Source organism: Lampetra fluviatilis, chromosome 7, assembly GCF_964198595.1.
Source record: "Lampetra fluviatilis chromosome 7, kcLamFluv1.1, whole genome shotgun sequence".
NCBI classification, from domain to species: domain Eukaryota; kingdom Metazoa; phylum Chordata; class Hyperoartia; order Petromyzontiformes; family Petromyzontidae; genus Lampetra; species Lampetra fluviatilis.
In genome coordinates this window covers 84,096-107,434 of record NC_136281.1, presented here as the reverse complement: position 1 = coordinate 107,434, position 23,339 = coordinate 84,096, and the positions used below count along the sequence as shown (strand labels likewise).

The window sequence follows — 23,339 nt, the reverse complement described above, 5'->3', positions numbered from 1 at the left end:
GCGACCCCAGCTGCTACGGCTGGTGTACGACCACCCGCTCGGGGGCCATGACGGGAAATGGCGCACTCGGGAGACCCTGCGTCGCCAGTATCTCTGGCTCAAATTAGCGCAAGACGTGGCCGGCTGGGTACAGGGCTGCCACACGTGTCAGCAGTGCGGGCCAAAACCTGCGCGATACCAGGTACCCCTCAGGCCGTTCCGCATCAGTTGGACCAACCAGCTGGTTGGGATCGACCTAAAGGGGCCCTTTCCGCGATCCCACCGGGCCAACCGGTATATCCTCGTAGCGGTGGAATATTTCACCCGCTATCTCGTGGCGGTGGCCATCCCCAATAAGATGGCCCTCGTGGTGGCCCGGGCATTCGTGGAGCACTACGTACTTAAGCACGGGATCCCCGAACGAGTCATCACCGACCAAGGTAGTGAGTTCGAGGCAGAGTTGTTTCAGGCGCTGTGCCGAGAGTTCGGAATCCAGAAGGACCGAACCATGGCGTACCACCCCCAGGCGAACGGTATGGTGGAGCGTATGAACCAGACCTTAGCCGGAAAGCTCAAATGCAGGGTGGCCGCAATTCAGCAGGACTGGGACGAACACCTCCCCTATGCTCTGTTCGCCTACGCCACCACAGTACACACGTCGACGGGACAGACCCCGTTCCTAATGATGTTTGGCCGTGAGTCTCGTCTACCCGCAGATCTGCTGTTTGGCGTTCCCCCACCACAACCGGAGGAAGGGAGCCGCCCCGTGGAGCACCTGATGGAGACTCTGCGAGGGGCCCGGGGCCGGGCCTACCCGCAAGGGGAGGCCGCGCATCGGCGGCAAGAGCAAGGCGCCCGACCCCGTATGGAGCCCCCCTTCTACTCGGCATGCTCTAAGGCGTGGCTGACACCCCTCGCGTCGGGGCTGGACAGGTGGGGAAACTGACGACCTACTGGCGGGGACCCTGGACCGTGGTGCGGCAGATCTCCCCCTGGACGGTACTGATCCAGGGTGGGGAGATGGGCCGAGAGATGGTGGTCAACGTTCGCCGATTAAAACCATGGAAGGCAGCCCCGGCGATGGAGAACCCCACCGGTCGGGTACCTCGAAATCCCGGGGTCCCCGCACCCCCGATGCTCGGGGGCCTCGCACGGTATATGGGCCCCACGGGGCCCCGAGCCCCAAGAGGTCCCGGCCCGGCCGGGGGACGGCGGGGGCGACGGCCCCTAAACCCTTCTGCTTCTGAGTTCGTTTCCGAGCCCACAGGTGCCGAGGGACAAAAGGAGCCGCTGGAGTGGAGAAGGAGACCACCACAGGAACCCCCGAGGATGGAGCCACCACCCCCTAGGCTGGCCACGAGGGCCGGGCGAGTCCCGCGGACCCCGCGGCACTACCTCGTGGGGGCAGCCCAGGCGAGGTGCTCCAGTCAACCCGGGACGGGGACAGGCACCTCTGGGGGCTTATGTGATGCCACAGCGGCGAAGCCGCTCTGCCGGCGCCCCACCCGCGATCCCACCACAACAAAGCAACTTGGCCGACGCTGCTCTTCCCTCGCCACCCCCCACATGAACACACACACACACTCCCCCCACATAGGGCCTCGTGGGGAAGTCGCCTGGCCTACAGGATTTCACCCAGGAGCCCTCCTCGTGGGGAACATTCTCCACGGTTTTCTGGGGCCAGGGAATTGGCCAAGGCTTCCCCGAGGTTAAATGGCACTGCGGCGCCGTTAATTAACGTGAAATTACACGGTCACGACGAGGCTACTCAGACACCGCGGTTAGGGCACACAGCACAACGGGTTAGCAGGCAGGTAGGGGGCGGGACCACAAACGGCGGGATGAGGGCAGGCACTCTGATTAGTTGAGGGATTAGCGGCGAACCCTGTGATGTAGGAAGCGGGAAGCGGACGTTGCTGAGAGCACCGGTACGAATGTGGTGACGTCACAAGCCAGCAATCTGATTGGCCGGGAAGGCCGGCGGATCAACCGATGTAGAGAACAATAAAAGGCGAGGAAAAGTGGGGGGGGGGAGTTAGTTCGTGTCCTTCACAAGTCAGCGATCGATCAACTCTCCAGCCACTCGAACGTCCGTGTGACGAGTCGCAGTGCAGCGAGGATGGGCCCGCAGGAGCTCCGTACAAATCGAACCATGAGTACGAGAGAGAAAGAGAGATAGTTAACAGAGTGAGAATCCCTCGAGAGAGTAATTTTAAATAGGCGGGGCGGATTGAGGTTAGACTGTCGAGAGACAGAGCAGTCTCCTCATTCCAGCTCTGAGTCACGTGGTAGTTAATCCAAGTCACACCGGGAATAAATTGTTAGTGATCAATAACCGTTTCGTGTGGTTTCTGCGAGTGTGGGGAGAGTGCGTGGTGGCGCGGGTACTCTCGTCGTAACATGGAGATTGGCGCGTGTGTCACTATATCGGGGCGGTCGCTGTGCAAGCGTCCTACGCACGGATCAGGTCTTGTACCGCGACCATAGCATAACTATATCTTCCCAACCAGTGTGCCCGAGTGTGGTGCGCGAATCCTGTCACAAGTTATTCATCATTGCGCAGGAGCCGGATGACGATTAAAGCATTTCTTTCATTCCCCAGGGCACCATAACACTGATCCTAAAACCAATCCCAAATACCCGCCCCACAGCGCTTTAAATCATGATTTCTCTAAGACGAAGGTACTTTGCAAACCCACTGGCTATCAACAAAGATTCGTTCATGAAGCCATTCATATTTATATAGACACAGACACAATTTCAACCGAGAAGATGGGTACAAACTTAGCAATCATTGGAAGGACGTCATCAATCAGTTTAAGTCATAACTGGCTGTGATGTTCCCTTCCTGCCACCTTCTGATATACTTTTTTTATTTTTTTTCCCCGTGGCTTCAGCTCTCCGATTTCACATTAGCTGGTTGAATTTCGCGCGCCAACATGGCCACTTACGGACGCCGACCTCTGCGTCGCGGTGGCTCTGCGATCTTACATTAACATGCTAATTTATCACATTAACATCACTAGCCCTGCCCACTTCGTTTATGATCCTTGGACTACACCCTATAAAACAGTCTGCATTCATCAGCTTTCCTCCTCTTTCCTCCTGATGACGATCGCTTGTGTTGTGATCGAAAAGTCGTAGTTTTTTGTTATTTTCTTTGAACCATCTACGTGACTTTACCGAAAGACCCAAAGAATATGAATTCCTGCAGTCATGAAAGCTTTAAGTTAAGATCTAATGAAAAGGTAATGCCGCCCGACTGATTTGGAGTAAGACCTTTGCTGGCAAATCGGAGCTGGTCATAAGCAGACTGCCAAGGTATGGAAACATCTCCACTCTCTCCATAACTCTTGCGGAGTTGAGGGTGCAGTGTTTGATTACACAGAATACCCAGGCAGGTTCTTGGTTTTGGTGGAGCTGATGGTGAAGCCCCACCTCTTAATAGCATGCTCCAGGTTCAGCAGCAGAGCCTCAAACTCCTCTAAGTGAGAAGCAATCACTATATCATCAGAATACAATACATGGCTGACCAATAGGGAGCCAACCCTCGACCGCACCCAGGTATTGATCAGCCTCCCATTGTCTCTGTACCAAATGGAAATTCCTATGGGACAGCCATGGAAAGCGTCTGGAACTATGGTGTCCAAAAATATGTTAAATAATGCTATAGGACATTCCTGTCGCACCCCAAGGTGATCAGGCAAGGTCTGACTCCCGGCCATATCGCTTTAACCGGGTCTGCCCACCGTCATAAAGGTAGTGAATGAATGTGAGGGACCCCATCATAGTCTTTGACCAAGTCAATAAAGCAGAGATGTAGGTCCTGTTGGAATTCCCTATACCTCTGCTGTAGCAGACGATCAGAGAATATGGCATCTGTGCAGGACAACTCCGACCTGACATGACATTGGGGCTCCGCAAGTCTCTCCTCAGCGTTCCTGGCAAGGGGGCAACATTAAATAGCCCTTGGCAGGACCTTTCCTGGCATCCTGAGGTTGAGAGATGCCTGGTAGTTGATACAATCAGTATGGTCCCCTTTCTTAAAGAGGGGGGCCACCAGGGCATCCTTCCAATCCTGCAAAACCCATCCTATGGTCCAGTCAGTTGTAATGATGTCATATAGGGTAGCCTACACATAAACGCCACTCTCCCTCAGCAGTTCGCTTGGGAGATCACGTCTGGACGGCGCTCTTACTGGTCTCAGACTTTGTATCACCTTCCGTACTTCCTCAACAGATGGCACCTCCAGCAGCCATTCAATTTTTGAGGCACACTGTGATGGAACTCCACTAAGGTCCATCCAGTATTCAGCAAGAGACCGCTCAATATGTACATTTATACTGTAGGCCAGTTTTATTGATGATCTTGCTGAGATTTTTTTAATACGTGTCTTACTCACGTTCATACAGCCACGTATTATAATTGTATGAGAGTCACATCAAACTTCTTTTACATCAACCATGTGTGATGGGGGTTGCCGTGTATTGTCACCAAGCCCTCCCCCAACCAAATGTAATCGCCCAATCGGAATTGAGCTTGAGGAAACGTCCACTGCTGCACGTAATCCCGGTTCGAGCGCCCCTCTATTCCACCTCCCCCCTGACCTGACCCAGGATGGCACCAAATGAGACACGACGAGCATGTCATGTTGATAGCATTCACGAGTCATCTCCTCGGGACCCAAGCAAAATAACTCTGTGACTGAAAAAAAAATCACTGTGTGTGTGCGTGCAACACTCGGGCTCAAATGAGTACTTGGTGTGGTGTGTAAACATCACCACTGGGAAGACAAAGGCGGCCGGGCGTGGTGCTGGCCATCCACCCCCTCGTGTGCTGTGCTGACCTTCATAGGTGCTACTCAGCACTTGCCCCAACAGTCCGTTAGGGCTATACGGAGGATCTTTGTCTTTGTGTAGCCGCCCCCGGACTCGGCACCTGGATCTTGTGTTTAATCAGGATTTTGGAGATCTTTATTGTGACCCCAGCAATGTAGGGTAAGGTGATGGTTTTGAAAGGCTCCTCAACAGGATTCTTCTTGATGGTTGGAGTGATGGCTTTGCGGATTGTGTAGTCGGAGTAACCATTAGCCTTAAGAGCTTGGCGTACGTGTTTGAGTTCACTGGCAAAGTGTTCCTGGTCGGAGATCCAGGTCCGATTCAACACAGTACATAAAATCCGTGATCTGGTCCCGTCTGTAAAATACGTGGTTCCAGACATTCAGTACCCTGGCGTCTACAAACTAAGTTGCCTCTGTGGTAGCAGTTACATTGGAGAAACCAAACGACATGTCTCGGACCGCGTCCGTGAACATAAAGCAGACCTGAAACACGGTAGGACAAACACCTCAGCCGTGGCAGATCACTGTTACAATTCAGTGGGCTCACATGATATTGACTTCTCCAAGACAGAGGTTCTCTGCAAGCCATCTGGCTACCATGAGAGATTCGTTCATGAGGCGATCCACATATACAAACACAGAGACAATTTCAACCGAGAAGATGGATTCTGGCTCAGCAATCATTGGAAGGACGTAATAAACCATTTCGGATCTTAACTGATTGTGTTCACGTTTACGGTGACTTTCAGACCGCAGTCCACTCACTGGCATGACTATATATCTTGTATTCTCCGCAGGGAATGGATTCTTTGCTCCGCTGCAAGTCTCCTACTACCACTCTTCCATTGACATATTTCGTTGCTTCCTCTTAGTATCTATCACTCGATGGTCAATGGTATAGTGTATAGCAGATTGTATAATAATAAATAGTATAAAATTGTAATGTTTAATACAATGTATAAGGCAATATATAGTATCGTAATTGTATAGTGAATATACAGCAGTGTGATATACAGTAGGGTGGATAGAATAATACATAGTGTAATATTACACTATGTATTATTCTAAGGTATAGGGTGGTGTATAGTAATACAGTATGTAATTTAATGTTGGGTTTGTCTATGGAAGCATATAGTACGGGATAGACCCTTGTGATGTAAGGGAAAAAAGTTTAGCTGGAAGCATATTATATTTTTTGCGACATAGAATTGTCATTTATTACTTACTGTTAGTAGCTCAGCTTATTGGAGAGTATATTTAGTATACTGATGATACTATGTAGTTTATACTTTTAGTTGTTTACGTGGTTGTTTAGTTACTGCAGCTACATACTATTAACATTCCTTCCCTTTTTCGATTTTAAGCTTTCGTGACTGCAGGGATTCATCTTCTTGGTTCTTTCGGTAAAGTCACGTAGAAGGGAAGTAATAAAATAATAAAAATAAAACATAATAAAACAATTCTCACGACGTTTCGGCTACAACGCAAGCAGCCGTCTTCAGGTGAAGAATGAGACACTGCCAAGCTAGGAGCTTATATATAAGCTGAGTTGGAGGTAAAAGAAGAAGAGAGCCTTAACAAAAGAATGTGCATATCAAGAGGAATTTAGCATATTCATGGTAAATGCGTAGGAGGTGGGCGGGGGGGGGTTTCAAAGTCATATTATGCCCATGCATTATGCAGGATCAGCAGCACCAAAGGGAGCATTAACAAAGGGAGGGCATGTTAATCGTATGTAGAAGCAATGAAACATGTGAATGGGAAAACGGTGGCAGGAGATCCGCAGCGGAGCAAATAATGCATTCCCTGTGGAGAACACAAGATACACAGTTAATGCCAGTGAGTGGACTGTGGTCTGAAAGTCACCATAAACGTGAACAACAATCAGTTAAGATCTGAAGTGGTTTATTACGTCCTTCCAATGATTGCTGAGCCAGAATCCATCTTCTCGGTTGAAATTGTCTCTGTGTTTGTATATGTGGATCGCCTCATGAACGAATCTCTCATGGTAGCCAGATGGCTTGCAGAGAACCCCTGTCTTGGAGAAGTCAATGTCATTAATTCTAGATTTGAAGCTTTCGTGACTGCAAGGAATCATCTTCTTAGGTTTTTTCGGTAAAGTCACGTAGAAAGTAAAATAAAATAAAAACAAAAATCACGACGTTTCGGAGGCAACACAAGTCTCTGTCATCAGGTGGGACCGTCACAGCCAGATTAGCTGTATCAAGTGAGGCAATGATTCAAGATGTAATCCCTTAAAAGCGAGTTGAGGGGGGAGGGAGAGGGAGGGGGGAGCTCATCAGACTATGGTAGCCAATGAAAGGAACGTATCGGGAGGGAGGGGGGGCGAGGCCAAAAGGGTGGGCGATGGACGTGGAAGCGCTTGTGCGCAAGCGGCCAATTACTGCACACGCCAACACAATGGAGCGATTGTGCGCAAGCGACCAGCCACTGCACCCGCCAACACAATGGGCAGAGAGGAGGAGGGGAGGTCTAATACACATGATAGACAAAAGAACGAAAATGATGATGGGTACAAACTTAGGGGGAGCTCATCAGACTATGGTAACCAATGAATGGAACGTATCGGGAGGGAGGGGGGGGGCGGGGGGGGGGGCGAGGCCAAAAGGGTGGGGGACGGACGTGGAAGCGCTTGTGCGCAAGCGGCCAATTACTGCACACGCCAACACAATGGAGAGAGAGGGGGAGGGGGGGTCTGATACACATGATAGACAAAAGAACGAAAATGCCCATGTTTATACCAATGCTGGCTGAACAATGAAGAGAGTACTGTTAAAATAACTGGGGATGTTAACACTCGGTAAAGTACAGTAAAATAGTGCCTGTCAGATAAGATGGTCCAAAAAATTTGTGATTAAGTCTTTTTTGCGTGGTTGATAACATCTTTCCAATGATTACTAAGTTTGTACCCATCATCACGGTTGAAATTATGTCTGTGTTTGTATATTTGTATGGCTTCGTGTACAAACCTTTGATGGTAGCCGGGAGGTTTGCAGAGAACCTTGGTCTCGGAAAAGACAATTTCATGAGAGCCCACCGAGTTGTAGCAATGATCGGCCACGGCAGAAGAATCAGTTCTGCCGTGTTTCAGATCTGACTTGTGCTCGCGGACACGATCAGAAACATGACGTTTCGTTTCTCCAATGTAGCAATCACCACAAATGCAACTCAATTTGTAGACTCCAGGATACTGTAAGGCAGGAACGACATCCTTCACGGATGGAATCAGATCACGGATTTTATGCACTGTACTGAATCGGACTTGGATCTTATGTTTGTTTAGAATTTTGGAGATCTTTTTGGTCACGCCAGCTATGTATGGTAACGTGATGGTTTTGGTCGGAGTTTCATGTGGCTGTTTCTGTGTGGTGGGAGAGACAGCTTGGCGGATAGTACGGTCAGAGTATCCGTTCATCCTGAGGGCCCGATGTACATGTCTTAATTCACCGGTCAGGTGGTGTTTGTCAGAAATGCCATGTGCTCTGTGGTATAGCGTTTTGATGAGAGAGTTCTTTTGAGATGGGTGGTGGTGGGAATCCGGTTTCAAGTAGGAGTCTGTGTGGGTGGCTTTTCTGTAGACAGAATGTCCCAAGGAACCGTCAGGACTCCTCTCAAACAGAATATCCAAGAATGGTAGTTTACCGTCTTTCTCCACTTCTATGGTGAATCTGATGGATGGGTGTCTAGAATTGATGTGGTCCAAGAAGTGGTTCAATGCTGGGAGGCCATGTGGCCAGATGACGAAAGTGTCATCCACATATCTCTTCCACAGGGAAGGACGCAGGGTGGATGTCTGGATGGCGTCTGATTCAAACTTTTCCATGAATATGTTGGCTATAACTGGTGACAAAGGGGAGCCCATAGGGGTACCCTCATTCTGTTTGTAGAAGGTGCCATTCCAGGTAAAATAGGTGTTGGTGAGGCAATGCCTAACCAGCGCAGGTGCATCAGAATTCAATCCATGTTGGACTAAGTCCTCAATTATTGTTAGGGTGTCCGGTACTGGGACTTTGGTAAACAAAGATACTACATCAAAGCTGACGAGGATGTCATCAGGAGATAGTACCATGTCCTTAACCATAGAGACTAATTGGGTTGAGTTGAGTACTGCTGAAGAGGTCTTGCCTGTGAAAGGGAGCAGAGTATCTGATAGAAAACGGGCTAGTTTGTATGTAGGAGAGTTTATCGTCGACACAATGGGTCGTAGCGGGGTGCCTTCCTTATGGATTTTGGGAAGACCATAGAGTCTGGGAGGTCTTGCCGCCGATGGTTTTAGAGAGGGACGTTTGCTTGGTTCGATTAGGGAAGTCGAACTCGTGATGATACTGTTGGTTTTCCTCGTTAGGCTTTTAGTGGGATCGTTTTTAATTTTGGAGTAACTCCCATCATTAAGAAGGTCCAGGATTTTGTTGTTGTATGAATCTTTATCCATGATGACCGTGGCATTGCCCTTGTCTGCCGAGAGGATGACTATATCATCTCTCTTTTTTAGGTCCGCGAGTTCAGAGCGTTCGTTTTTGCTGATGTTACTAGTGGGTTTCTTAGCATTCTTAAGAATAGTAGCTATTTAAGCTCTTGCTACATCCGCACGGATGTGTCCTATGCCTCTGAGGGCTACATCAATCTGGGAAATCATATCCTCTACTGGTATATATTTAGGGGTGACGGCGAAATTTAGTCCTTTGGCCAGTACCGTTTTTAGAGTGTCAGAAATTGGGATGTTACTCTGATTAATCACGGTCTTGTTAACATCCAGCTTTGCGATGTGTTGCTCTGGTTTCTTCTTAGATAGGAGGTTGAATTTAGAAATCAGGTTAGCTTTGCATTTGGCTGACAGTGAGTCAGCAGAAGCAGAAGTCATGTTATCAACGTGGTTCCAATCAGAAGGTGACATTTTTTGTGTTAACATTAAATGTGTTTGTAAGAGAGTCTTGTCTAAATTATCGAGTTCAGATCGGAGTAACCTTATTCTCTCCGAGATTAGTGATAGGCTGGCTTTAAATAAGATCTGTTTGGAGTTCGGTGAGGACACAGCAGCGGATGTGAGTGTGAAAGCGATGGGTATTACCTTGTTATCTCGGCATCTCTTGAGGAAGGCCAGCGTCTCGAGAAGCTGTGACTTCTTGTCTCTTTGTCTGTTAAAAACTCTCCAAACAGATCTTATTTAAAGCCAGCCTATCACTAATCTCGGAGAGAATAAGGTTACTCCGATCTGAACTCGATAATTTAGACAAGACTCTCTTACAAAGACATTTAATGTTAACACAAAAAATGTCACCTTCTGATTGGAACCACGTTGATAACATGACTTCTGCTTCTGCTGACTCACTGTCAGCCAAATGCAAAGCTAACCTGATTTCTAAATTCAACCTCCTATCTAAGAAGAAACCAGAGCCACACATCGCAAAGCTGGATGTTAACAAGACCGTGATTAATCAGAGTAACATCCCAATTTCTGACACTCTAAAAACGGTACTGGCCAAAGGACTAAATTTCGCCGTCACCCCTAAATATATACCAGTAGAGGATATGATTTCCCAGATTGATGTAGCCCTCAGAGGCATAGGACACATCCATGCGGATGTAGCAAGAGCTGAAATAGCTACTATTCTTAAGAATGCTAAGAAACCCACTAGTAACATCAGCAAAAACGAACGCTCTGAACTCGCGGACCTAAAAAAGAGAGATGATATAGTCATCCTCTCGGCAGACAAGGGCAATGCCACGGTCATCATGGATAAAGATTCATACAACAACAAAATCCTGGACCTTCTTAATGATGGGAGTTACTCCAAAATTAAAAACGATCCCACTAAAAGCCTAACGAGGAAAACCAACAGTATCATCACGAGTTCGACTTCCCTAATCGAACCAAGCAAACGTCCCTCTCTAAAACCATCGGCGGCAAGACCTCCCAGACTCTATGGTCTTCCCAAAATCCATAAGGAAGGCACCCCGCTACGACCCATTGTGTCGACGATAAACTCTCCTACGTACAAACTAGCCCGTTTTCTATCAGATACTCTGCTCCCTTTCACAGGCAAGACCTCTTCAGCAGTACTCAACTCAACCCAATTAGTCTCTATGGTTAAGGACATGGTACTATCTCCTGATGACATCCTCGTCAGCTTTGATGTAGTATCTTTGTTTACCAAAGTCCCAGTACCGGACACCCTAACAATAATTGAGGACTTAGTCCAACATGGATTGAATTCTGATGCACCTGCGCTGGTTAGGCATTGCCTCACCAACACCTATTTTACCTGGAATGGCACCTTCTACAAACAGAATGAGGGTACCCCTATGGGCTCCCCTTTGTCACCAGTTATAGCCAACATATTCATGGAAAAGTTTGAATCAGACGCCATCCAGACATCCACCCAGAGATATGTGGATGACACTTTCGTCATCTGGCCACATAGCCTCCCAGCATTGAACCACTTCTTGGACCACATCAATTCTAGACACCCATCCATCAGATTCACCATGGAAGTGGAGAAAGACGGTAAACTACCATTCTTGGATATTCTGTTTGAGAGGAGTCCTGACGCTTCCTTGGGACATTCTGTCTACAGAAAAGCCACCCACACAGACTCCTACTTGAAACCGGATTCCCACCACCACCCATCTCAAAAGAACTCTCTCATCAAAACGCTATACCACAGAGCACATGGCATTTCTGACAAACACCACCTGACCGGTGAATTAAGACATGTACATCGGGCCCTCAGGATGAACGGATACTCTGACCGTACTATCCGCCAAGCTGTCTCTCCCACCACACAGAAACAGCCACATGAAACTCCGACCAAAACCATCACGTTACCATACATAGCTGGCGTGACCAAAAAGATCTCCAAAATTCTAAACAAACATAAGATCCAAGTCCGATTCAGTACAGTGCATAAAATCCGTGATCTGATTCCATCCGTGAAGGATGTCGTTCCTGACTTACAGTATCCTGGAGTCTACAAATTGAGTTGCATTTGTGGTGATTGCTACATTGGAGAAACGAAACGTCATGTTTCTGATCGTGTCCGCGAGCACAAGTCAGATCTGAAACACGGCAGAACTGATTCTTCTGCCGTGGCCGATCATTGCTACAACTCGGTGGGCTCTCATGAAATTGTCTTTTCCGAGACCAAGGTTCTCTGCAAACCTCCCGGCTACCATCAAAGGTTTGTACACGAAGCCATACAAATATACAAACACAGACATAATTTCAACCGTGATGATGGGTACAAACTTAGTAATCATTGGAAAGATGTTATCAACCACGCAAAAAAGACTTAATCACAAATTTTTTGGACCATCTTATCTGACAGGCACTATTTTACTGTACTTTACCGAGTGTTAACATCCCCAGTTATTTTAACAGTACTCTCTTCATTGTTCAGCCAGCATTGGTATAAACATGGGCATTTTCGTTCTTTTGTCTATCATGTGTATCAGACCCCCCCTCCCCCTCTCTCTCCATTGTGTTGGCGTGTGCAGTAATTGGCCGCTTGCGCACAAGCGCTTCCACGTCCGTCCCCCACCCTTTTGGCCTCGCCCCCCCCCGCCCCCCCCTCCCTCCCGATACGTTCCATTCATTGGTTACCATAGTCTGATGAGCTCCCCCCTCCCTCTCCCTCCCCCCTCAACTCGCTTTTAAGGGATTACATCTTGAATCATTGCCTCACTTGATACAGCTAATCTGGCTGTGACGGTCCCACCTGATGACAGAGACTTGTGTTGCCTCCGAAACGTCGTGATTTTTGTTTTTATTTTATTTTACTTTCTACGTGACTTTACCGAAAAAACCTAAGAAGGAGAAGTCAATGTCACGTGAACCCACTGAATTGTAACAATGATCTGCCACGGCTGAGGTGTTTGTCCTACCGTGTTTCAGGTCAGCTTTATGTTCACGGATGCGGTCCGAGACATGTCATTTGGTTTCTCCAATGTAACTGCTACCACAGAGGCAACTTAGTTTGTAGACGCCAGGGTACTGTATGTCTGGAACCACGTCTTTTACAGACGGAACCAGATCACGGATTTTATGTACTGTGTTGAATCGTACCTGAATCTTGTGTTTAATCAGGATTTTGGAGATCTTTTTTGTGACCCCAGCAATGTAGGGTAAGGTGATGGTTTTGAAAGGCTCCTCAGCAGGATCCTTCTTGACGGTTGGAGTGATGGCCTTGCGGATTGTGTAGTCGGAGTAACCATTAACCTTAAGAGCTTGGCGTACGTGTTTGAGTTCACTGGCAATGTGTTCCTGGTCGGAGATGCATTGGGCTCTATGGTATAGAGTCTTGATGAGGGAGTTCTTCTGGGAGGGATGGTGGTGGGAATCCGGTTTTAGGTAGGCATCCGTATGGGTGGCTTTCCTGTAGACAGAATGGCTCATTGAACCATCAGGTCTCCTTTTAATTAGGACATCCAAAAAGGGTAGCTTGCCATCTTTTTCGACTTCCATGGTGAATCTGATGGCTGGGTGTATGGAATTGATGTGGTCGAGAAATTGGTCTAGAGCAGGCCGGCCATGTGGCCAGATGACAAAAGTGTCATCTACGTACCTCTTCCATAAGGTCGGGTGTAGAGTGGCAGTCTGGATGGCGTCAGTCTCAAATTTCTCCATGAAAATGTTGGCTACAACCGGAGATAGGGGGGAGCCCATTGGGGTGCCCTCAGTTTGCTTGTAGAAGGTTCCATTCCAGGTGAAGTATGTATTGGTTAAGCAGTGTCTCACCAGGGGGGGTACCCCAGCATTCAGTCCTTGATGAACCAAGCGTGGTGGTGTTTCATTCAGACACTGTCTCCCCGACAGACCTGGTCTTCACCTGAGGACGGCTGCTTGCGTTGTGGCCGAAACGTCGTGAGAATTATTTTATTGTTTTATTTTTATTATTTTATTACTTCCCTTTTTCGTGACTTTACCGAAAGAACCAAGAAGATGACACTAGCATTATTTATGTAAATCATTGTTTTTTCAGACATAAAAAAAAATTTACTATTTAAGGGAGCCGATTTAACAAAAATGTAAAATTTTTATTCGACCAGGTAAGGCCAACTGAGCTACATAGCTCTTTTTTAGAAGTGACCTGGCCACAAATTATAGCCCAATGAAGTAGCTTATTGAGTGTAAATTTATACCAGACAAATACTTTAAATGCATGTTTTTAAATGTGGAGGGAAAAACCGGAGGACCAGCAGTAAAATCCATGCGACCACGGCGAGAGAGACATGCAAACTCCAATATACAGGCATCAGGGTCTGGATCGAACCCACAGCCTCTTGTATACTAGGCGAGGTATTTAACATCTTGTCACCATCTCGATTATTGTAACCATCATCATACTCTTTAGATCTTTCGGTAAAGTCACGTAGGTATAAAATATAATAAATCACGATGTTTCGGGCGCAACACAAGCGTCCGTCATCAGGTGGGAAAGCATGGTCTGCTGCTGAGGCAGACTGTTGTAAAAGGTTTGCAATGGGTGTAGCCAAAGGGTCATAAAGAAGTGGTCGGGGCTAGTGATGTTAATGTGAAAAATTAGCATGTAACTGTAAGATAGGAGAGCGGCCTCCTCGACGAGGGCACGAAATTGATTTTTCCAAGACGGAGGTACTCTGCAAACCTACCGGCTACCTTCAGAGATTTGTTTATGAAGCCATCCAGATATATAAACACAGACACACTTCAACCGAGAGGATGGGTACAAACTGAGCAATCATTGGAAGGACGTTATTAACCAGGTAAAGTATTAACTGACTGTGATGTTTCCATATCAGCTGTTATTTTCAGCCCCCTCATACCGCCCCTGCCCACCCCCCGCTCCCCCCACCATCGTGACCCCCCGCCCCCCCCTCGCGACCACCCTTGCCCCCCATAATCCCCCATGCCCCCCTACCCCCCCCCCCTCGTGGCCCCCCTGCCCCTCCCCCTCACAACCCCCCATGTCCGTTTCTCACGACTCCCTCCCCACACCCCCCCAGCCCCCCCTCGTTTCTCCCACCATGCCCCCCCTCGCGACCCCCCCATTCCCCCTCCTGCCCCCCTCGTGACCCCCCATGACCCCCGCGCGCCCCCTCGCAACCCCCCCATGCCCCTCCTCACGACCCCCCTCATGCCCCCCCTGCCCCTTCCCTTCCTGACCCCCCATGCCCCCCCACCCTCCCCCTCGCGGTCCCCCTCATGCCCCTCCTGCCACTCCTGCGCCCTCCCTCGTGACCCCCCATGCCGCCCCGCCACCCCCTCGCGAACCCCCTTGCCCCCCCATGCTCCCCCTCAACCCGCAATGCCCCCCTACCCTCCTCCACGCGACCCCCCCTGCCCCCTGCCCCTGCCCCATCACAACTCCAACCATGCCTCCCTATGCCCCTCCCTCACGACTCCCTCCCCATGCCCCCCAGCCCCCCCCCTCGTGACTCCCACCATGCCCCCCCTCGCGACCCCCCCATGCACCCCCTGCCCCTCCCCTTCGTGACCCCCCTTTGCCCCCTACCATCCCCCTCGCGACCCCCTTGCCCCACCCCCAGCCCCCCCTGGTGACTAACACCATGCCCAGCCTTGTGACCCACCCCATGCCCGCTCCTGCCCCCCTCGTGACCCCCCCATGCCCCCCACTCGCGACTCCCCCCATGCCCCCGCCCTCCCCACCATCGTGACCCCCCTTTTGCCCCCCATGCCCCCGCTGCTACTTCCGCTTAGGCCTTGGCCGAGTGGAGGTGCCGCGCGCTGTGGATTGTGGGTGGCGAGCGGCTGATTTGAATTCCCGCTCACGGCCACCGTCAGTGGCTCGCGAAAACTTCTGAAGCAGCGGCTCGCTGGGCCTCCTCTACGTTGATTCAGCCTGAAGGTGAGAACCTCGCGCGGTGTGTCCACATCAGCAGTGGCGGCGGCGGTGGGGGGAGACAGAGGAGGCGCCTGGCCCACAGCCGTCACGTTCTGCTGAGTTCACGGCGCTGCTTCAAGCAGAACTCGGCCCTGCTGCTGCTGCTGCTGAGAGGCACTCCCAGACGGCCGTGTGGCTGATGGGGATTATAGTTGTGGTTACATTATAGTTGTGGTTAAATTATAGTTGTGGTTATAGTTGTTGGTCGTGGTTATTGTTGTGATTATAATTGTGGTTGTTATTGTGGTGGTTGTGCAGGTGGTGGCACACGAGTTAACCCATTGCACCAGGGTCTAGCCCTCCTCTTGCAGTCAACCCTGAGTCTGGCCCATGACCTCCTCCTGCACTTAGCCTGGCACAGCCGTCAAACCATGGCATCTGAGTTATTGTGACGTCACCACCACGTAATGGTGAATGGCGACTGTTGATGTGTGTGGGCTTGTGTGTGAGTATGATGGTGAATGTGTGAGTATGATGGTATCATGGTAAGTGTATCATGGTTAGTGAGTAATATTGAGTGTGAGTTTGACTAATTCTCCCCCCTCTCGCTGTCTCTGCTTTCCCCCCTAACTTCCTCGCCTGGTATACAGGAGTTTGGGTTCGATCCTGACCTTGATGCCTGCTGTATATTTGGAGTTTGCGTGTCTCTGTCTCTCCCCGTGGTCGCGTGGATTTTTCTCCGGGTCCTCCGGGTCCTCTTCCCTCCACATTTAGAAACATTCGTTTAAAGTGTTGACTTGACTGCAGGAATTCATATTCTTGGTTCTTTTGGTAAAGTCACGTAAATAGAAAAAAATATATTTGTTTTAAATATATTTTTTAATAAAAATACAAAATAAGATATATTGAAAATAATAAAAGCAATATATTATATGTATTTTATTAATATATATTTTTATGTTTTGGTTTTCTATTTACTTGACTTTACCGAAAGAACCAAGAATATGAATATTCGTTTAAAGTATTTGGCTGCTGTAATTTACACGTGATGATGAACCACTTCGTTGAACTATCATTGGTGCCAAGTCGCTTCTGAATAAGTAATATTTAAAAGTACTTTTTTTAAAAACTCGCTTTAATGAAATGTACCGTACGAGTAATGGCAGAACTCCAAGACTCCAGGAAGTTGCCCCGAGGCTTGCCATAACGTAAGGGACCGTGGTGATTTACAGCCAACGTCAGTTGAGCGTGGACAATTAGACCCAAGCCGAATCATAACATATAAAAATGAATGTTTAAAAATACTTTTTTTATATAGAATGTAGTTTTGTCATCAGTATGACATAAGTATACCAAGTTTGCAGTCGATACCACATTGGGAAGTGGGTTAAAATTGAGTTACAAGATTTGAGGATACAACAGAGTCAGTTAAATAAAAGCGTGTAATAAAATGAGATGTTTCGCTCAGTGGACCTTACCTGGTAAAATGAAAATCGTTGAGATTTTAGTCTAGTTTTGTCTCTCCTTCCCGAGCACAACAACAAGCAGGAGCAGGGGGAGGAGCATTCTCCACTAAGTGGTGGTGACGACACCACGGCACTTGTGCCAGGATATGTGCACCACATATATCCATCACATAGAGACCCATAGAGTCATCACACATAGACCTATACACTCACCACGCACAGACCCTCAGACTTGCACAGAGAACCATAGACTCACCATAAAAACCCATATACTCATCAGACAGAGAACCACAGACTCAAACAGATCCACAGACTCGCACAGAGCCCTATAGACTTACCAAACAGAGACATAGACTCACCACAGAGAGACACATAGACTCACCAGACAGATACCCATAGACTCAATCGTACCCATACTCACATAGAGACCCACAGACTCGCCACACAGAGACCCATATAATCACCACACAGAGACCCATAGACTTACACAAAGGCGCATAGACTCATCACACAGAACCACAGACTCAAACACACCCACGGACTCGCAGAGTAAGACTCGCAGAGGTCTATGGGCTCATCACACAAACACATAGACTCACCACAGAGACCCGTAGACTCACCACATAGATTCTAGATTTGAAGCTTTCGTGACTGCAAGGATTCATATTCTTAGGTTTTTTTCGGTAAAGTCACGTAGGTAAAAAATTTAAATTAATAAAAGTTAAATAAAAATAGAAATCACGACGTTTCGGAGGCAACACAAGCTTCCGTCTTCACGTGGAACCGTCACAGCACGATAGCTGTATCAAGTGAGAGAAATTCCAAGAACACAGTATTTGTATATATACTGGTTGAGGGTGGGAGGAGCCAAGGTAGGCCCTGAATATTATTTTTGTGAGGTTCGGTGCGGCTGAAGCACGCTGTTAGGAATGGGCCTTTGTTGTGTAAACTAGGTGCGGATGATGTAAAGGTGCGTGTAAAAGGGAGTGAGCCTTTTTGTTATGTAGAGATGATGCGGCTGAAATCGCTGCCAGGAAATTAGTCTTTGTTGTGTAGAATGATTGACTGAGCCTATTATTATGTAGAGGTGGTGCGGCTTACATCGCTGTCAGGAAATGAGACTTTGTTGTGTAGAATGGCTGACTGAGCCTATTATTATGTACGGTGATGCGGCTTAACTCGCTGTCAGGAATAGAGTCTTTGTTGTGTAGAATGGTTGACAGCCTATTATTATGTAGAGGTGGTGCGGCTTAACTCGCTGCCAAGAAATGAGTCTTTGTTGTTTAGAATGGTTGACTGAGCCTATTATTATGTAGGGGTGGTGCAGCTGAAATCGCTGCCAGGAATGCTCCAGATATGGGAAGTTAAATATTTTTTGCATGATTAATAACATCTTTCCAATGATTACTAAGTTTGTACCCATCATCACGGTTGACATTATGTCTGTGTTTGTATATTTGGATGGCCTCGTGTACAAACCTTTGATGGTAGCCAGGAGGCTTGCAGAGCAGCTTAGTCTCGGAAAAGACAATTTCATGAGAGCCCACAGCATTGTAGCAATGACTCTATGGTCTTCCCAAGATCCATAAAGAAGGCACCCCGCTACGACCCATCGTGTCGACGATCAACTCTCCTACCTACAAACTGGCCCGGTTTCTATCAGATACTCTGCTTCCCTTCACAGGCAAGACCTCTTCGGCAGTACTCAATTCAACCCAATTAGTCTCTATGGTCAAGGACATGGTACTATCTCCTGATGATATCGTCAGTTTTGATGTAGTATCTCTGTTTACCAAGGTCCCAGTACCTGACACCCTAACAATAATTGAGGACTTGGTCCAACATGGATTGAATTCGGATGTACCTGCGCTGGTTAGGCATTGCCTCACCAACACTTATTTTACTTGGAATGGCACCTTCTACAAACAGAATGAGGGTACCCATATGGGCTCCCCCTTGTCACCAGTGATAGCCAACATGTTCATGGAAAAGTTTGAATCAGACGCCATCCAGACATCCACCCTGCGTCCTTCCCTGTGGAAAAGGTATGTGGATGACACTTTCGTCATTTGGCCACATGGCCTCCCAGCATTGAACCACTTCTTGGACCACATCAATTCCAGACACCCATCCATCAGATTCACCATGGAAGTGGAGAAAGATGGTAAACTACCATTCTTAGATATTCTGTTTGAGAGAAGACCTGACGAATCCTTGGGACATTCTGTCTACAGGAAAGCCACCCACACAGATTCCTACTTGAAACCCGATTCCCACCACCACCCATCTCAAAAGAATTCTCTCATCAAAACGCTATACCACAGAGCTCAGGGCATTTCTGACCAACACCACCTGGCCAGTGAATTAAGACATGTACATCGGGCCCTCAGGATGAACGGATACTCTGACCGCACCATCCGCCAAGCTGTTTCTCCCACCATACAGAAACAGCCACAAGAAACTCCGATCAAAACTATCACGTTACCATACATATAAGGCGTGACCAAAAACATCTCTAAATTTCTAAACAAACATAAGATTCAAGTCCGATTCAGTAGAGTACATAAAATCCGTGACCTAATTCCATCTGTGAAAGATGTAATTCCTGACTTACAATACCCTGGAGTCTACAAACTGAGTTGCAGTTGTGGTGATTGCTACATTGGATAAACGAAACGTCATATCTCTGATCGTGTCCGCGAGCACAAGTCAGATCTGAAACACGGCAAAACTGATTCTTCCGCCATTGCCGATCATTGCTACAACGCTGTGGGCTCTCATGAAATTGTCTTTTCCGAGACTAAGGTGCTCTGCAAGCCTCCTGGCTACCATCAAAGGTTTGTACACGAGGCCGTCCAAATATGCAAATACAGACATAATTTCAACCGTGATGATGGGTACAAACTTAGTAATCATTGGAAAGATGTTATTAATCATGCAAAAAATATTTAACTACACTTATTTGGAGCATTCCTGGAAGCGATTTCAGCCGCACCACACCCCTACATAATAATAGGCTCCGTCAACCATTCTACACAACAAAGACTCTATGTACCCCTGTGCTGTTGAGATCGCCGCATGCCACCTCTGTGCTTGGTGGATTGCCATGCGTGTGTGGCCTGCGCTCACTTGCAGCGCTCGCTGGAAAAAACAAGACATCCATCATTGTTTCATGATTTCTACTTTTTTGCAATGTTTTTAATGCACAACTGGATTCAAGCTACTAACAGAGTGTAAGTCACCATCCACTTGAGAGGTGTGCGTTCCGTGTGGTCAACGAATCCTGGTTATTTCTTTGGTGTGAATTATTCATACTATGCAGTTTGTTTCACAACGAACGTTAAAGATCTCATGACGTAATTTGAAAAGAGGCCATTGTGTGCCAGCGTCAAGGTCCGATTTTGTCCAATTCGAAAAATGATCCAAAAATTATTCAACTGGGATAAGGTATAGCAATATCACTCCCACTAGCGCAAGAATATCTTACAACAGGGCCAGATTCTGAGTCACCTTGTGCCTCAGGGACAGCTGCCACTGGGGGAGCTCTTTCAATATTTGAGACCAGATGAGATGCAATTTGCTTATTTTGTGTGTAAAGAACTATGAGATGCTAACACTAAACTATTTTTCTTTTACCAGGTAAGGCACACTGAGCTATATAGCTCTTTTCCAGAAGCGACCTGGCCACAAATTATAGCTTAACGAAGTGGCTTATCATGCAGAAATTAATAGCAGTGAAATACTCTAAACGCGTGATGTTAATTCTAAATGTGGAAGAAAAAACAGGAGGACTCAGAGAAAATCCATGCGACCACAGGGAGAGAGAACATGCAAACTCCAAATATACAGGCGGCAGGGTCGGGATCGAACCCACGACCTCCTGCATACCAGGCGAGGGAAATAACATCTCCGAGTCACTGTGGCAACCCCAAAAAGGGCAAAGACATATCATTGTCATTATGACTATCTGTGTGAGAGCTGTGCACGTTTCTGTGTGTGGTATGTGCTGCGCTGATTACCGCGAGGCAGTTAGTCTCCACTAGCTTCTGGCCCAAACCTTGTGTCACACGCTGGCGTGCTCTGCTCTGCAGGTGAGCCACCTTCTTGATCACGTGACTAATCTCAGAGCGGATTGCCATCACCTCCTTCTGACCTTGTGCAGCTTCTTCCAGCACGCGGGTGCACTCTGACATACGTGGGCACAGGGATTTTATCCACAGGTGCATTTCGGAGATTATGCAGAGAACATAATTTATATTGTGGTATTGTATTATTATTGTTTGCTTACCCAGCGTAGCCTCAGTCAGTCTCAAGATACTTTGTCTGGATGGTCCGACCAAGACTGTGGAGTCGGGGGTAATGTTGCTATGTATAATCCCAATTGACTAATTTTCAGGTAATAATTCAGCATTGGGATGTTTAGTTAACACCCCTTCTTACATTGCTTTGTTAGCTTATGGGATGAAACCAGATAACCTGGAGAAACCCCACACAGGACAGGGGTTGATCATAACTTCACACATAAAGGCATCAAAGTTGGAAATCAAACCCAGGTCCTTGCTGGATTTACACAGCATACCCATAGTGCCTTTGTGTATAATACAAAATGTCACAATAACCAAATGTACTAACAGGGAAACCTCACTAGTGCGACCCCGTAGAATGCTGATTCTTTATAGCACTCCTTGTCCTGGAGAAAATGTTTACGAAAAAATGTAAGATCAAAACATCTATACTGTAAAGCACCTACAAATTTTTGTGAGAATACGCAGCAGTGCTGGCCGAGGAAATGTACCCACCCCCATCATTCTCTGATGCATGGCTCTCAGCCAACCAGACCCCACCCCCAGAGATTCGATTGGCTGCTACAAAATTCCACGTGATAAGCCACTTTATTAGGCTACAATTTGTGGCTAGGTCGCTTCTGAAAAAGAGATATATAGCTCAGTGGGCCTTGCCTGGTAAAATAAAAAATAGTTGAGCTTAGTTTTATCACGATTTGTAGTCACAATTACATTTTTTAAAATCTATTTTTATTTTTTAAATGTCAATGTTAGTGAGATGAGAACTCACAAAAACAGGATAAAGTCTCTCAGGCTCCACCTAAAATAAACCTCACTGAGAATGACCGCGATTGGGAGTGCAGCAGCAGCTCCAACAACCTCGCCTCTCACCGCTGCCTTGTAGGGGTGCAGTAGAATGCAATCATGAGTACAGTACATCATACTTACTGATGTTATAATAAATTATTCTTATATTACTCATACAAAAGAAATAACGCTGTCGGGAACGCATCTGCATATATAGAATGGTATTATGACCCCATTTACCGCTTATTCGATGAGTGCTCACTTCTTCAGGAACGCATGTTCAGCGACAAGCGAGGTCTGCCTGTATGTATTTAATATGTACTAGCACTTTGTGCAGGATATTACTTAAGTGACTGCAAATTATATGGATTCCTTGATGACACTCACTAGTCAATTCTAAATCAACAACAATATCATAACAACATCAACAATGTTGTGACATTATCAACAGTAATAATGTTCATATCAACATCAACAACAATAATATATCAACATCAACAACATATTAAAACAAATATTGTTAATAGTAACAGTTGTACAACTATTTTACAACCACAAATAAAGCCACACTATAACTACAACCATCAACCACAACTACAGAGACATAACCACAATAGCTGCAATATAACCACAACTATATCCACAGCCTGCATCTTAAAAACTATAACCACATTGCAACCACAAGCATAACCACCACAGAATCACAACCACAGCAGCCAAAATATAACCACAACCACAATTTAAGCACAACCACACCAGGCACATTATAACCACAACACATTATAACCCCATTGAGACCACAACATAACCACAACTTTCTAAGCACAACCACATAACTTCAACATTACAACAACAGTTACATTACCAAAATCAAAATATAACCACCACATAAGTATAACTATAACTACCACATTACCACCAGAACTACAATATATCCAGAACAAAATATCCACAACATAACCACAACCCAAATAACCATAACCACAACCACATTATAACCACAACCATGATAACCTAACCAAAACCATAACCATATTCTAACAACAATAGGAGCATATAATCCCAACCAAAACTACATTTTAACCACAACCATAATAACCACATTATAATCACTAACAAATTA

General features: G+C 47.1%; 1 protein-coding gene across 1 annotated transcript in view; it reads right to left on the bottom strand.

The window, feature by feature from the left end:
• Positions 1 to 685: 685 nt before the first annotated feature.
• Positions 686 to 23,339, bottom strand: part of LOC144933327 (tektin-like protein 1) — an 84,628-nt gene continuing 61,974 nt past the window's right edge. Inside the window, exons 6-9 of the mRNA XM_078858011.1 lie at positions 21,146 to 21,312; positions 20,173 to 20,267; positions 1,085 to 1,269; positions 686 to 789 (exon numbers count right to left, since the gene is read on the bottom strand). Coding sequence (XP_078714137.1) covers positions 686 to 789; positions 1,085 to 1,269; positions 20,173 to 20,267; positions 21,146 to 21,312 — 551 coding nt within the window. The remainder of the gene's footprint in view (positions 790 to 1,084; positions 1,270 to 20,172; positions 20,268 to 21,145; positions 21,313 to 23,339) is intronic.